Below are 17,288 nucleotides of genomic sequence, written 5' to 3'. Positions count from 1 at the left end.
AAGTTCATTTGTTCCCAGATTCATATTAAGGTTATGAGAACATTGAGTAATTTTTGAGAAATGGGTGTAATGTTTTCTTTGTAATAAAAGAAAAGTAGCTTTCTGGGAAGAAATAAAAGACCAAAATTGGCAGATAAAACCATATACAGAATGGTCCTAAGATAACAGATTTGCCACACATTATATGATGGAACAGAAAAGCTATTTTACTGCAAGAAAGGATTTTCAGAAAAGGCTTATATACAAATGTCTGTACATTTGCACAGTAATATAACAGAAATACAGCTAACATTTTACAAATGATACTAGCATATGAATTCAGGAAATAAAGGGCACATTTGTAGATGACACTCTGTTAGATCATTGTTTTTGTGATAGGTATATAAGTATAAATACTGATCCTTGATTCCTGTTTAGCAATAATAGTGATTAATGTGTTATATTGAAATATGGCCATGTATTCCCTTGGGGTTGTTCTGTGATAGTGTTGGATAATGACTAAGAAGACCCAGATTAAAATTTACATTTGGTAATGTTGGGCTATGTCAACCACAGAGAAATATTGCCACTAGGAATAGTTTGAATATTGTCTTTTCCCAGGGTAGGAAAAGCTATAGAGAAGATGCACTTCCTAGGTCCCATTAGATAGTAATGTTTAAGGGAAAGAATCAGGAGCATGTCCCTATCCAACCTGGTGGGACAGGTATATACGCTCAGGGCAGATATCCTGGTATATGAAGCAAACCCCACTCCCTTTTAGCACTGATTATGTTACCTAGTTGTAGTGATATGTTTGCAAGAAAACAAGCAAGCTTAGAGAGCACCAAGGACCCAACAAATGTTCCACCATACTTATAGATTTTGATGTCTTCTTCTGACTACACCACGGATGACAAACTCGATCAGTCACATGACGTATCATGATGTATTGTGACTTTTTTGCCGTTGCGGAGCCAGGTGGGGCGTGGCCTGCATGTAATGCATCCGGCCTGTGGGCCGCCAGTTTGACAGCCCTGGACTACACTAAAGACTTTGCAGAGAAGGTTTTGCAGAAAAGGAACTGGCTCAAATAACTACTCACCTGTAATTATTATGGTAGATTTTTTATTTTATATTTTCTCTGTGTGTGTTTGTGTGTGGGGAGAGAGAGGGGGGGCGGAGGGAGGGAGGGAGGGAGAGAGGGAGGGAGGGAGGGAGAGAGAGAGAGAGAGAGAGAGAGAGAACCAAATTAGCACCTAGTTTTCAACCCTGGTGTGCAGGAATCAGCTGGGTTGCAAAGATTGGTAGTTTAGCTATATTCATAATATAATAATAATAATAAGTTGGAAGGGATCTTTGAGGTCATCTAGTCCAACCCCCTGCTCAGGGAGGAAACCTTATACCATTTCAGACAAACGGCTGTCCAGGCTCTTCTTAAAAACTTCCAGTGTTGGAACATTCACAGCTTCTGGAGACAGGTTGTTCCACTGATTAATTGTTCTGTTAGTTCTAGGTTGCTTCTCTCTTTGATTAGTTTCCATCCACTGCTTCTTGTCCTGCCTTCAGGTGCTTTGGAGAATAGCTTGACTCCCTCTTCTTTGTGGCAGCCCCTGAGTTATTGGAACACTGCTATCATGTCCCCCCTCGTCCTTCTCTTCATTAAACTAGACATATCCAATTCCAGCAACCGTTCCTTATGTTTTAGCCTCCAGTCCCCTAATCATCTTTGTTGCTCTTCTCTGTACTTTCTAGAGTCTCAACATCTTTTTTACATCATGGTGACCAAAACTGGATGCAGTATTCCAAGTGTGGCCTTACCAAGGCATTATAAAGTGGTATTAACACTTCACGTGATCTTGATTCTATCCCTCTGTTAATGCAGCCTAGCACTGTGTTGGCTTTTTTGGCAGCTGCAGCACACTGCTGGCTCATATTTAAGTGATTATCCACTAGGACTCCGAGATCCCTCTCCCTACTATTGAGCAAGATACTACCTACACTATACCAGTACATTTGGTTTTTCTTGCCTAAATGTAAAACCTTACTTTTTTCACCATTGAATTTTATTTTGTTAGATAGCGCCCAGTATTCAAGTCTGTCCAGATCCTCCTGTATCTTAAGCCTGTCTTCTGGGATGTTTGCTATTCCTTCCAGCTTGGTGTTGTCTGCAAATTTGATGAGTTCCCCATCTATCCTTTCGTCCAAATAGTTGATGAAGATGTTGAAGAGCACTAGGCCTAAAACAGAGCCCTGGGGCACCCCACTACACATTTCCCTCACGTAGATGCAATTCCATTGAGGACTACACGCTGAGTACAGCCAGTCAGCCAACTACAAATCCATCTGGTGGTGATTCTGTCTAACTCACATTTTTCTATCTTATCAAGTAGTAGGTTGCGATCTACTTTATCAAATGCCTTACTGAAGTTAAAGTAAATTATATCCACCGCATTCCTCTGGTCCACTAATTTTGTAACTTGGTCAAAGAATGCAATAAGATTTGTCTGGCATGATCTGTTTTTGACAAACCCATGTCGGCTTTTAGTAATGACTTTCTTTGCCTCTAGGTTTTCGCTGATTCGTTGTTTGATTATCTTTTCCAGAATCTTCCCAGGTATTGAGATCAGGCTGATAGGTCTGTTGTTTCTTGGATCTAATTTTTTCCCTTTTTTGAAGATGGGAACTATATCAGCTCTTTTCCAATCCTCTGATAGTTCCCAGTGCTCCAGGATCTTTGAAAAATATAGTTCAATGGTTCTGAGATCACATCTGCCAGTTCCTTGCGAACCTTGGGATATAATCCATCTGGTTCTGGTGATTTGCATTCGTCTACGATGGACAGATGCTCACTTACCATTTTCTTGCCTGTCTTAACGTGTTTCTATTCTGTTTTTTATGGCACTGTTTTTGATAGGTTGGACTGTTTTTTCCCTTTGTGTAAAGACAGATGCAAAAAATGAGTTAAGTAGTTCTGCTTTCTCCCTGTTGCTTGTCATCTTCTTGCCACTTTCCCCCACTAATGGACCAATCATTTCCTTATCTTGTTTCTCAACAGGACAAAAAGAGCTTTGCAGGGTTATGTAGAGTGAATAGTTAATCAGAGATCAATTGTTGGGGAACTGGAACAGTGACAAAGTGTTAAAACCTCCTTCCCCAACTGCTCCAATCCAAATAATCCCAACAATTGTTTGATCTTTCTACTGTTGTTGAATGAAGGCAGCCATGGATGAAGCTAGAAAATGTCTCATCTGTGGTGGAAGGAATTTGTTTATAGAATGAGAGTGCTCAATTTTACTTTCAGCCCAGACTGTTTCATGTAAAGGGCAATTTGTTCGGCTGCTTTTTAAACAACAATAACCATTCAATAAAACAATTTTACCATAATACAAATATGCCATTATCTTTCTGAATATGACCCACCTTCCCTTTACTAGCATTTGTGTTGCTGAGCTTTTATTGTTAACAAAATTGTCCGAATGTAATCTTTAGCCTGAAGGCTGATTTGTTCAATTCAAAATGATACATTCGAGAAGTCTGTCAAAATATAATTATATGGTAATTATTCTAATGTCCCAGTTGCATAGTTAATAAGGAAGATTGGACATTTCTAGGTAAGATCATTGATTCCAGTTCCCTAAGTCTATTAACAATTTCCATTCCAACCCATGAATTAGTGCAAGATATATAAGGAAGCGCCCAGAAAAGCAGCCATGCCTGGCCACAAAAAGAGGGCACGATATGTAGGAACAAATATTGTATAATATAGTCATTCAATAAATCTCATCAAAATAGGGGAGATAATATGCTTGCTGTTCAGGAGCTTCACCCTCTTTTCCTTTCCCTTATAGTCTATTTCTTTCAATAAGATGTAGAGTGGAAAAGAGAAGATGCTTCTCAAGGAGAAGACACTTTCTAACAGTTGAATGTCCATTGACAGCCTCCAAGTTAGGGACAAAGGCTATAAGAAGAATAAATGGCCACACTACCACAAACATGGAGCTGAATCAAAATAAGCTTTCCTAGCTTTTTCAGATATTCACTTGATTAAAATCCAAACACAAACAATCTCACAGTTGCAGTGATGTTATTAAAGCATTAATTCTTGGACACCTGTCTGCTAAGGGAGAACTTATTCTCCAAATACTAAAAGAATCCCGTTCACATATATGAGGGGCATTACTAATAGATTTGCAAGGAAAAAGTATTTAAAATCACTACCACCACCACCACCATCTTGATGGCATTCACAGACAAAAAAAATCTTTGGCTCATGACCTTCGCTCTAAAATAACAAAATAATCAGGAAAATATCTTATAAAGAAGCTCTGCTAATTCAGTAAGAGTATTGCAAAATGCAGTATTCTGTTGCAAAACAAGATACAGCAAGTGCTGTATGCAATCTAAAATATTTTTAAAGGAAATACAATTCAACTTATACTGCAATAGTAAACAATATGAAAATATGGTACATTCATTTGAAATTCTGCTGTCTTGAAACAAATGGAACAAGTTATAGATTGAAATGAATCACTTTAATTTTTTTAATGTAATAATAATTTCAAGTACAATAGATTTTTGGTGTTTTTATTTTTTTTTTAATTTATTCTTATTTGTATGGCACCCATTTCATAAGAGTGTGACTCTGGGCAGAATCCAGTTAACAGGTTTAGTTTTAAAAGAACATTACGCTAGCATGAATGATAAAGAATGGACTGTATATTTAATTGAACACTAACAGTGGATCAGTTTCAAGTTTTTTATATACTTTTGAAATGTTTCCACAAACATTAATACTTTAACTCCTATCGCTTTGTCTTTTACTTTCATTGAGATATAAACATTAACAGAGGAATTTACTGAACACAGCATAACTGACAGGAATTTGCATGGCAAACTAAAATGTTGCTGTTTGTTTAAAGCATTAGGAAAGACACAATCAGATTCTAAAGCTAATAATCCTTTTGTACATGTGCCAGGAAATTAAACACAGAAGAGATTTTTAGAAGAAAAGATAAACCGTATTATAATGTATAGTGGAACATTTTGTCACTAGACGAGGACTTAAATTCGCATGACTTATTTTTATTTTATCATTCTAACTATAGTCTAATAAAAGTAGACACATAGGGACAACATATTAGATATTTACTTTCCCAAAATCATGGCATACAGGATGTAAATTTTCAAATGTCCAAACTCAGTAAACAAAACCTTAACAATTTAAGAATTTAAGTCTGATAATTCTCAGAGTACAGTATGGCATAATCCAAATAGAATGGAAAAATATATCAGCTGATCCAAACTACCATATTCAGGAAACATATGTCAGTGTGAAAGAACTGTTCTAGAATTCTCCAAGACATTTAACTTTTCTATAGCTTGAATCTTGAACAAAGACTTCCTATTCTCCATATCATAATGCATGTATTAAATTGAATTATAATTTAACAACATCTGGAAGGGCCACACCAGGGAAAACTAGAAGCTCAATCATTTCTTATATTGGATTAAATAAACCTAGGATCCAACAGTCTTTGTTAATGCAATGTTGGATAATCTTTGCAATAAGCATAGCCTATTTGTGTTAAGATAAACAATGTCAAAACTACTAAGACCATCCAAAGTTTCAGTATTTAAAATAATTAGCTTTCATTCAATGAAACATAATATATAACGTTAAGAATAGGGAGTGCAAAACATTAGGTTCTGAACCATTTCAAGTGTATAATTTGAAACGCCTTGCCTTGAGCATGAATTTAAGTGTACTGTAACGTGGGCTGATTCAAGCATTTTAGAACTGTGTAGACTTTGATTTGCTCCCAAAGCAATTGTATTTCCTGCAATATAAGCTGCCATTCATGTTTGGATAATGGAAAATAAATTTTATCTTCATTTCCTTAAGAAAATAATATACTTGGGATATCCTCATTTTGAGAAATGCAGAAAAAGCAATTTGGACCATAAATATTAGTATCTAAGATTCTTAAATTATTATTGGAAAAAGTTTTGGATCTTTTGAGAGCCAGTTTAAAAATATTATGGTGACAGATACAGTTGTCATTTGCAAGGAAAGTGGAATAAGGAGATGGAATACCTTGTTTTAACTGACACAACTTTACTAAATTTCCTTTAAGCAGGTGATCAACACTTGAACCCAATCAAAACGGCAAAAATAGTATGGTATTTTCCTAACTGCGCTGCAAGGAGAAAAATGAAGCTCCACCATTGCAGTGGTCTGATCAAGCCACGTTTATTGGAGGGGTTTTTTTTTAGCGGAAACAGGCATAATAATGGTGCAGCTTCGTTTCTCTCCTTCCATTTCTTTTTCTTTTGTAATTGTAGAGAGTAGCATCCGAGGGATGATGGGGAGGATGCTAATGGTATTTTTAAAGGCACATTTGGTACAGAATTGGGAGACCCAGATCTGCAGCTCACTCCCGAGAAGAATCCCTAAGGCACTTGCTAGAGAAGCGCGATTGCTCGCTGCTTTCCAACCTTTGCCGCTGTGGTTCTCGTGGCTGCTTTTTACCGCCTTTCTTCTTTCATAGGTTCCCTCGGGAAAAGCGACACCCGGCTGTTCCTCCTAAGCGTCGTCTTACGTCCCCCCCCCCCGACACCGAGGACAGACCCTCCCTCCGCTGCCCCCCGCCCGCCTGGTCCAAACGAGGCTCCGCCCCCGCTCCTCTGGCACAGCGCCGCTCGCGAGGCGAAATGCGAGGGGGAGGAGGCAGCGAAAACCAACAGCGACCCCCAGCGCGGCGGCAGAAGAAAGGAAGGAGGTGGAGGAGGCGGCAACAGCAGCGGCCGCCGCATCTCCATCTGTCGACGTCCTCTTTCCTCAGTCCCTCATGACGGTGTGGTGCTGCCGCTGCTCCTTAACCAGCAGCTTCAGGTAAGCTCCTCAGCCTTAGCCGGCTACCAAGCGTGGCGCCGGGTATATCCCGGCTTCCGATTCTTCTTCCTGGGGAACCCGCAACTGAGGGCCATCCAGGATCCAGCGCGTCAGGCCGGCGTCAGGAAACCCGGCGATAAGCACTTGCTGCCGCCGAGGAATGTGAGGCGAGAGAAGGCGAGGCGCCCCGAAGCATCCTGGCGGAGGCCTGCCGCACACGAGGTCATGGGGATGGGGGAGGTATGACCGGCTGAGGCGGAGAAGCGCTGGCCCCGGTTGCACGCGCTCGGAAACGCCGCCTTCCCGAATAGCGGAAACGTGCCTCGTTTTATGTTTCTGTGAGTGTGTGATTTTCTCTCTCTGTGTGTCTATCGATTGAAAATATGCAAGACAAATTGTATTTTATTTTGTCACTTCCCCCTTTTCGGCATGCATATGTGTGTAGCGTATACATTTAAAAATTTATGCCTCGAAGTTATTTGTTCTAATGCCTTTTTTAAAAAAGGCCATTTCTATAATAGCTGCTCCTCAAATGGGGGGGGGGGAGAGAACAGGTCCAGAGTCAATTAATGAACTCACACCCCCTCCCTTCTCTTTGTTTGTGGATCCAGGCAAGGTATATTATTTATTTGAAAGACCCAAAGAATCCTGTTCAGTAAGGATTACGTTTATAGTGTTTAGATGTACAGTTTTGTATTCACTACTTAATTTTTAAAATGATCTTGTTTCAAGATTAAAATCTCAACAATCTGTCACCCCTATTGTTCATATATTTCTTGGGGGAAAAATAACATATGCATGTGGCTAAAATACTATATTTACAAATCAGCATGAACGAATGAAGTATTTACAGTGAAGGTTGCTTTATAATGTTTTGTTTCCTTTTAAATAGAAATTACGGTAATCCAGAAGCTGAAGGATGCTTTTTGAGTTCCTTAGTGCAGTATTTTGGTGATAATCTTGGAACCAACGCTAAAACCATGCCATTACTACAAGAAAGTATGCTACCTGTGGACACAACATTGACTTTGCCTATAGTAATAATTGGTGAGTTATTCTCAAATAGGTTTCATGCTTAGCTAATAATGAATTTCTATTATCAAATGATATAGCAAACACTGTTGACTTAATCAATTTAACTTAAGTGTATCCTTGTTAGCTCATAAACCTTATCTGACATAAAGTTATCGGATGGTATTGAAAAATATTTTGCAGCTGAAATAATTTTTTGCCAGTATATACATTTTGTCTACGAAGTCTGGCTTTGGGGTCTAACTAAATGTATAATACTGCACATAGTTCTAGCCATCATAAAACAAAAAAGATGCTGAGGTCCTAGAAAGAATGCGGAGAAGGGCAACAAAGCTGATAAAGGATCTGAAAGCTAAATCTTATGGTAAATAATTGAGAGAACTTTCAAAGAAAAAGATTAGGGGGAATATGATGATTATCTTCTAGCACTTGAGTGGCTTTCACAGAAAAGAGGGGATTGACTTCTTTTCCAAAGCTCCAGCGGCCAGGACAAGAAGTAATGGATGGAAGCTTGTTAAAGGGAGACCCAACCTAGAACTCAAATGTGCTTTTTCAAAGACAAGAACTGTTGAAGAACTGAAAAAGCTTTTTGGATGAGAAGCAAAAGGAAAAACAAAGTCCAGTTGCCTTTGAAAAAACATCTTTGGGACAGTCATGTTCTAGATGACTGAGAATCTCTATAGATATTCAACCTAGAAGAAAGGCAAAATTTTCTGATAATGAGAACAATTAATCAATGAAATAGCTTGCCTCGCAGAGTTGTGGCTTCATCATTGGAGGTTTTAAAAAATAGACACGACTACCATTTAACTGGGGTGGTATAAATTCTTCTGCCTTGAGCAGGGGATTGGACGACAAGATCTCCAGCCCTATAATTCTATGTTCTACCCCTTAGCACCATTACTTTCGAATTGTATCTGTAAGATTGTAAGACTATGGGCAGCACCAATATGTTAATACTTTTTTTAAACATCTACAAAGATTCCAAAGCAGATTTTAAGAATTAACAACAAGGACATTTTTATATACGTAATTGAACTAGGTCAATTCCTTTTTTAGATTTTAAAATCTGCTTTATAGTGCAGAATTTGGAATGGAATGTCTGTGGAGATTCTCAGTCATCCTGGTTATGGTTGTCCCAAAGGTACTTTTTCAGGACACAACTGGACTTGTTTTTCTTTGAAGATGTTCGCTTTTCATCCAAGAAGCTTTTCAACTCTGACTGGATGGTGAGGAATGGAAGGATTTATATTCCTTGCAGACATGGTCATTTGCATTCTTTTAGAGCAGTGGTTCTCAACCTGTGGGTCGAGACCCCATTTGGGGTCGAACGACTATTTCACGGGGGTCGCGAAACAAGGCTGACCACCATTTTTCCCCCTTTTCTTTAGCCATGCCCCTGGCACCCGGTGATGTATAAGTGGTTGGGGGTCACCACAACATGGAGAACTGTATTATGGGGTCGCGGCATTGGAAAGGTTGAGAACCACTGTTTTAGAGAGTCATTGAGGCCACTTGGAAGTTTACCTGTGTCCTCAGGTTCACCTGAGGAGTGCAAATATTTATGGAGCCTTCTTGAATGTAGGATGTTTTCTGCCCTGGGTCCCTTCACTGTTGAAGACAGGTGCAGGCTGTTGGGGATGAGTCTCTATTGTTTTGCATCTCAAACTGAAGCATAAATGGTTCCTGTAGTCTGCAATATTTTCTGAAAATCCGTTCATACTCGCATATCATTCAAAGGGTTTTGGTTTTCCCAAAGTGCATAGCTAAATGTCTATGAAGATTCTCAGTCATCCAGATAATGGTTTTCCCAAAGGCCCTTTTTCAGGAGGCAACTGGACTTCCTTGTTTTTCTTTGAAGATGTTTCGCTTCTCATCCAAGAAGCTTCTTCTCCATTCAACACTTCTTCATTTCAGATCATCCCTCCATATCAACTTTCTGCCCTGTTGGATTTAGATAAAAGTAGTCTTCATTTAGTGACCACAGTTGGAGTCAATTATTTCTAATTGACACAGTTGCTAAAGGGAAAGTCACATGACTGTGATTATGTTTACAATTTACTTCCATTTCCTTTCCCCCACATTCCCCTGCCCTTTGAAATATTCACCTCAGCTTTGGGATAATTAACAAAAAGGGAATTAATGTTTGTATTTACATTCATTCAGGAGGAAGGTATTACAAGGGAATAAGTAGGCACACAATGAAGAATACACAAAGGGGTGTACTAGTACCAACTTTGTGCCTCCTTGGTCTCTTGTAATCTCTTCCTCTCCAATCTCTCCATTCTGCGAGGAGAGGAGAAAAAGAGTCAGGTACAGAAGGGATTGCCTGAAGAGATTTCTTATTTGAACAATCTGTCCACTCTGAGAGGTGGAAAAAAATTAAAGAAATGGGTCAGACACAGGTCATGTACTGACTGACTATAATGGTGAACAAATAACTTGAGATACAGATATTGCAAAGCTCACAAATGTACACCTTGGTCACATAGTTATTTTTTCAGCACTATCATAGCTTTGAACAGTTGCTGCATTGAGGCAGCAAGGTCAACCTGTATATACTTTATTAATTTCTGGTCAGTTGCTTACTTTTACATGCTTTAGGAAAGAATAGGCATTATTAACAGGTTACATAAACTCTTGAAATGTCTTAAACCTATTCTACTTTGTTCCATTTAGCTATGGAAGTAGCTGATGGTGAGGGGTGGAGGGGGAGGGATTAACTCTTTTGAATTTTGTACTTATTTTTAATTGCCTTCTTTCATAAATACTTCCAAGATCCTTCTTGCAAATGATGCTTAAGAAAATTCAGTACATCTCCATTAAAATGGAAGCAAAAGTTATTTGAATTGTCAATAATTTTCAGAATGTCAAATAACATTATTAATTGGTGAAATTAAGATTCTCATAAAACTTGATATCAGGTGGGACTTCTGGGGGAGGCAAGTGAATTGAAGACATCTCCATGAAAGTAGAACTGACAATTATGGCAAAGACCGAAGTGCTGATAAGTAAACCGGTTCTTCAGAATCTCTCTGAATAAGGAGAAGACCGAAGATTGCCCCATGTGCTATTGATAGGTGTTTCCTATGAGGAGATTAATGGTAGAGATCTCCTGTAGGCTTAAGCACCAAAGACAGATTAGCCATCTTGCTCGCAACCACAGTAGAGTTTTTTTTAAAGGATACTAAATTCACAAGCCTCATTTTTTAATTTTGGAAATTTCGTATTAACCCATCTGAAAGAGACCTTCAGAATGACAATTTTGAAATAATTTGAGATACCTCTTTGTAAAGTTATATAGGTAGTTCTTGATATTTAGTGGCTGTCAAAGTTACGACCAATTTATCTGGGTGATAATTTTGACCCAGATTCAAAGTTTTACACACACACACACACACACACACACACACACACCATGATCATATAATTAAGCTTCAGGCGCTCAGCAGCTGGGCTGCATTTACGGCTGTTTGCAGTGTCCCCAGTGATGCAGCTATATGCCAGCATTTACTTCTATTTTCAGCAAAAATGCTCCTATAGTGAGCCATTGATTTCCTTGAGGCATTCACTTAATGACCATCAAAAAGTTGTAAAATTGGGTGGTTCACATAAATGATCCCGTTTTACAACTGTCGTAACTTAGGACTTTTATGGGCAGGCTCCACTATTGTTATAAGTCAAGAAATATCTCTAAAGGGTAAAGAGATATTGAATTTGCCTAGACTATATTCAGATAAAATTTGAATCCTGGTGACACAATGTAGTTTTCTTGGCAACAAGCTGGAAGCTGTGTTTCATTGACATCTCTGTTTTGTTTTGTTTTAAATGTTCAATCTAGTTTACACTTCCTGTATTTAATTAAGCTGGTCTGCTCTTTCTTAGCTTTTCAAGATCAGCTAGGAAATGATTTTTATTAATTAGTTCCAATTACTTAATGAATTAATACAAAATAATAAAAATGATAGTTTGTTATAAAATAGCACTTCACTTACATATTTTCCTAATATTAATAGCAGTTTAAAAGTTATTAAAACAATGTCTAAAATGTGAATGTTGAATATCAATCTAGCAATAAGTCTGAGTTTTTGAAAATTCCAGGTTTTTATCCAACTTTCTATGGAAGGAATTGTAAATGAAAAGCATTTACTTCTAAATCAGTAGGTTTAAAAATATTTAATTTTAATATAATATGGTCATTTCTTTTTTTATTTAATAAATAGCTACTTCTTTTCCAAAACAAACAGGTAATGGACCTTCTGGAATATGCCTCTCTTACATGTTATCTGGATATAGACCATATTTATCCCCCGATGCGGAACATCCAAATCTTATTTTGTACAATAAGTTAAAAGAAGCTATTCATCTTTCTATTGTTGATCAGGTACAGTATATGTTAATCTTATGCTTATATGCTTATTAATCAAAAAACATATATTTTAGCTATGAAACATGCATTTAATTTTATGTCATAGTTGATTATATATTATATATCCAGACTTAAAAATATTGATTCCATTTGTATTGTAAGCTGCCAGTAGCTTTTATTGTTTCCTGCTATTGCAGTTAATATAAAGTGCACTTGAAATACAAGGTACTAGACATGTACTATGCAATAAATATATAAATATTTCCCAAAGATCAAACTCAGTTTTCACTGTACTTCCACACTAGTATATCTATGGCTTTTGGAAACTTCTTAACTACTTGTTTCCAAAAGATGATACATTTTAGGTATCATGACTAGTGGCTATTAATAATGCTGTGATCTATTAATTTAATGTGAACTAAATAGTAGGGTTCAGCAAATACTTTATGGTGTGTCATAGACATCACAATATCACTAAAATGGATTTTAAAAGCTGCCAAAATGAAACTCTTCAATTATAATACATTAATAAGACATCCTCCATATTTAGCTATGTATATATACAGCTAAATCTTGACTCTAATGCATTCCCAGCACAAATTTGTCAATCCTATACCATGCTTTCTAGATATTCTGGGGTTATCTCCCCCCCAAACTTCCAAGCTAATTAAAATCAAAGGACAAATCAATCTTGAATTTGCAGACAGGAAGTAAAGAAATTGTAGGTTCAAAGAATTTGTAAGAAGATTCATATAACTTTGTACAAGGGAAGCAAAGTGTTTTTTCCACTACACAAGTTGTTCTCTGAGGAAAAGTTGAACAGCCATTTAAATCTTATCTTTTCAAATCAGGAATTAGAGTACTTGGCTGAAGGCCTGGAAGGACGCTCTTCAAATCCTGTTGCAGTTCTGTTTGACACTTTGCTTCATCCTGAAGCTGATTTTGGATTTAAGTACCCACCGATTCTTCAATGGAAATTTGAACCACATCAGTGCATTCCTCATATAGTGCTTGGCAAAGGACCACCTGGTGGTGCTTGGCATGTAAGAATAATTTTAACTTTTTTAATCAGCTATATGCACTTACAATATAGGACTTCTGATTGGTTGTGACTTCTACAGCAAATGCCCATTTATATTTTTTTGAGCTCTATCATGCACAGCATCCCATTGTCATCATATTCATGTCGGAAGCACTGAGGCACTTCAGGGTTGAAAGGATTAACTGGTGACATCACTATTGCCCAGGAGACATCCATTGGGGGCTCCTTTCATGTCCCCATTAATGAGCCCACCAAAGTAGTAGCTGTTTATCTACTATGCTCTCAAACTGCTAGGTCAGCAGGAGCTGGAGTGAATGATAGGAGCTCACCCCGCCACATCGCAGCACTTAGGTCCCGAACACAGGCTTGCAGATTGTTCTAACCACGTGAGCCACTGTGCTCCCAGCATCCCATGAATAACCCAGTATTTTTAATGATCCATAAAAATAATATTAAATCTGATTGCTTAGCAGTTTGTTTACACATTTTCTGTCCTCATTTTCACAGGCTTAGAATATGGAAGATTATATTAATTTTTTATCCTAATCCTAATTTTTGTTATTTGGATCAATTAGTTACTAGGCAACGTTTAGCAAAACCTATTGTTAGATACTGACGTCCCTATTTTATTACGAACAATAGTCACTGGATAGTATCAGCTGAGGACATTCATAATAAGACTAAGAAAGTAGCAAAATGAATCCTACCAAAATGAAAACATGATGATGAAAGGCAAAATATTGTCTTATGTCAGGAGATGATATTTTTTTTCTCTGATTACATTGTCAAATGTAGCTTGTAATGTGATGCTCTGGATTATTTAGTTTCCCTATCAGAAATAGAGTTTGGAAGCTTAAACATTTTATTCTAAATATCACCATGACAAACTGAATAAGTATACTTTTAGTAAGAATCACTGGAAACCTGTAAAACAAATAATATAATAAATTAATTGGTCTTTTGTATGTAATGCATGGTATATATTTCAGTTTCTTTTAAAATTAATCTTCAAAATGTAATACTATTTTTATAGAAAGGTAAGATTATATTTTGAATAAAGTCATGATTTTATTTCCACGTAGTCTATGGAAGGTTCTATACTCACTATCAGTTTTGGAAACTGGATGGAATTACCTGGATATGCATTTAAAGATTGGGCTGCTACTAAACGAAGGTGAGATTGGTAACATTTTTAGCAATAGCACTTAGACTTATATACTGCATCACACTGCTTTACAGCCCTCTCTAAGCGGTTTTACAGAGTCTTGGCATATTAGCACCAAAAATCTGGGACCTCATTTTATTGACCTCAGAAGGATGGAAGGCTGAGTCAACCTTGAACTGGCATTCTGCAGTCAGCAGAATTAGCCTGCAATACTGCATTCTAACCACTTTGCAACCATAGCTCTTTTTTATACTGATTGTTGTAGAAAGAAAACTGATGCCTGGAGGATGTAGAGATCATATACTGTAGGTTTCCAGCTCAATGGAAATCATACTTTAGGTTTCCATCTAGGGGGAAATGTTAAGATAGTATAAAATAAATGTGTGTTATGTAAAATAAAAAAGAATAATACTGCCCTTCTTTTTTGGCTTTAAGGGATACTACAGTCATATTTAGAGTTGAGAGATGTTTCTGTTGTGATTGTATTCTTTAAATATAACAAATATAAATAATTTTCTGATCTGATCTTTCAGAAATATAAAGTGTGACAGAGTTCTGCCAGAGGAAGTTGCAAATTATTACAAGCACTATGTTAAAATCATGGGCTTACAGAAAAACTTCAGAGAAAATACTTATATAACATCTGTATCAAAGTTTTATCGTGATCAGGACTGTGAAAGCGAAAGCCCTTTGCAGATAGAAGAACAAGGTGGGCAGACTACACTGATCAAAAGAAACTGGGAAATTAGAGGTTATCAGAGATCAGCAGATGGCTCTCATATGCCATTCTGCTTGTTTGCTGAGAATGTGGCTCTCGCTACTGGAACTTTTGATGCTCCTGGACGATTGCAAGTTGAAGGAGAAGACTTTCCTTTTGTGCTCCATACCATATCTGATTTTGGAGCTGCCATAGATAAAGGACTATTGCATGGGAAAACAGATCCAGTTTTAATTATAGGTGGTGGACTCACAGCAGCAGATGCAGTTCTGTATGCTTATAATAACAATATACCTATTATTCATGCATTCCGTAGGAGAGTCACTGACCCAAGTTTAATTTTCAAACAGCTACCAAAAAAACTTTATCCAGAATATCATAAAGTCTACCATATGATGTGTACTCAGTCAGTTACTCTGGATTACAACATGCATCCTGCTTATACCAGTTTCCCTGAACATCAAGTTCTTTCTTTTCAACCTGATATGAAGTGTATCCTACAGAGTTCTTTGGGATTAAAGAAGATCTTAAAATTCTCTTTAGCTGTAGTCTTAATAGGTTCACATCCTAACTTATGCTTCCTGAAGGATCAAGGCCAGAGCATATGCCATAATCCAAATGAACCAGTTACTTGCAAGGGCAACCCTATTGAAATTGATCCATATACATATGAGTGTATAAAGGAACCCAATCTTTTTGCACTTGGTCCATTGGTTGGAGACAATTTTGTACGCTTTTTAAAAGGGGGGGCATTGGGAATTACACGGCATTTAGTTGCAAAACAGAAGAAACATCAATTTATAGTTGAAAGAGGTGCAGATGGAGTGCCCTAAAGCAAATAGACATAGACTTAACCTGAGGAGCTGCAGGCATATGGTAATAACTGATCTGACCATTAATAACCAAGTGATTAGTCTTGGTTTTATTATACATACCAGTTTTTTGTGCTTGCATTGCCTCATAGAGGAAGATGCTACAACATTATTGCAGCCTTGCAAAATGCAAAAAAAAAAAAAATGGCAGTTTTTCTGGAATTGCTTCCAATTAAGGCAACTGTAATGGATAACAATGCATGCCAATTTGCTTTGGTTTCAAAGCTTAGAAATATATATATATATATATATATATATATATATATATATCTTATATATATAGTTTTTATATATAGCTTATATATATAGTTTTTCCTCATAAGCTAATTGTTTTGCTATACAAAACTAGATAAGTATTCAAGAATAGAATTTTTTCCTTAACACAGATTAAGGCAAATTTTCAGCCAGTTATTTGCAGCAAAGATTTTATAAAGTCAACCTGAGAATGTTGCATATTCTGAATCTCAATTAGCTACAAATTTGAGATGTGCCTAATCTCGTACATCTAAATCAGATCTAGTGCTTAAGTCTGATGAAGGCACTAATCATTAATCTAAAACATGCAGTATAATCCAGCTAAATCTGACATTTCACACAGAAGTCATGCTCTAGGAAAGCATGTGGAGATGGGAGAATTTGTCCATATTTTATGTAGTTTCCATTACAATATATCCACAATATATCTGAAGCAAAATATCCTGTTAATTATGAAAGTTATTGCTATAGAAACCACAAGTATAACTCATGGTTTTCTTTGTATTTAATTTTTATAAACTATGAATGTTTATTTTTTAGCATCCTAAACTTTGATTATGTCCATTGGCAGCAATCCCTATAGACATCAAAATGCATGTGTAGATTAGTTTCCTAATCTCCAATTTTATCAATTATGCCCCTGCCCATTTAAACCTGGGGTGTTTACTATTAGGTAAAAATGAGAAGGAAAAATGAAATGTAATTTATGCTAATATATTAAAAATATGGAATGGGAATTGCTAACCAATTATACTATTAATATAAAAGTTGGCTAGAATAAAAGGCATTTACTTTTAATTCATCTTACCCTTATGTATATTATGGAGTATGTAACATAATAATTCTGGATTAAATTGCATGTGGGATTAAAGGAATGTCCAACATTTAAAGACTGCCTATTTTTAATTGTAGGGATAAACTTCAGGGTTGCCAATAATTTTAAATAAAAGCATGGCGTTCAAAA

General features: G+C 36.9%; 1 protein-coding gene across 1 annotated transcript; it reads left to right on the top strand.

The window, feature by feature from the left end:
* Positions 1 to 6,632: 6,632 nt before the first annotated feature.
* Positions 6,633 to 17,288, top strand: OSGIN2 (oxidative stress induced growth inhibitor family member 2). The gene is made up of 6 exons (XM_039346728.1): positions 6,633 to 6,871; positions 7,764 to 7,918; positions 12,151 to 12,287; positions 13,124 to 13,315; positions 14,397 to 14,488; positions 15,013 to 17,288. The coding sequence occupies exons 1-6, from the start codon at positions 6,828 to 6,830 to the stop codon at positions 16,028 to 16,030; spliced, it is 1,638 nt and encodes a 545-aa protein (XP_039202662.1). The 5' UTR covers positions 6,633 to 6,827; the 3' UTR covers positions 16,031 to 17,288.

Source organism: Crotalus tigris, unplaced genomic scaffold, assembly GCF_016545835.1.
Source record: "Crotalus tigris isolate CLP2741 ecotype Arizona unplaced genomic scaffold, ASM1654583v1 scf7180000018017.554538, whole genome shotgun sequence".
In the NCBI taxonomy this organism is placed as follows: Eukaryota; Metazoa; Chordata; class Lepidosauria; order Squamata; family Viperidae; genus Crotalus; species Crotalus tigris.
The sequence above is the reverse complement of the archived record's forward strand: the minus strand, read 5'-3'. Positions and strand labels throughout refer to the sequence as shown.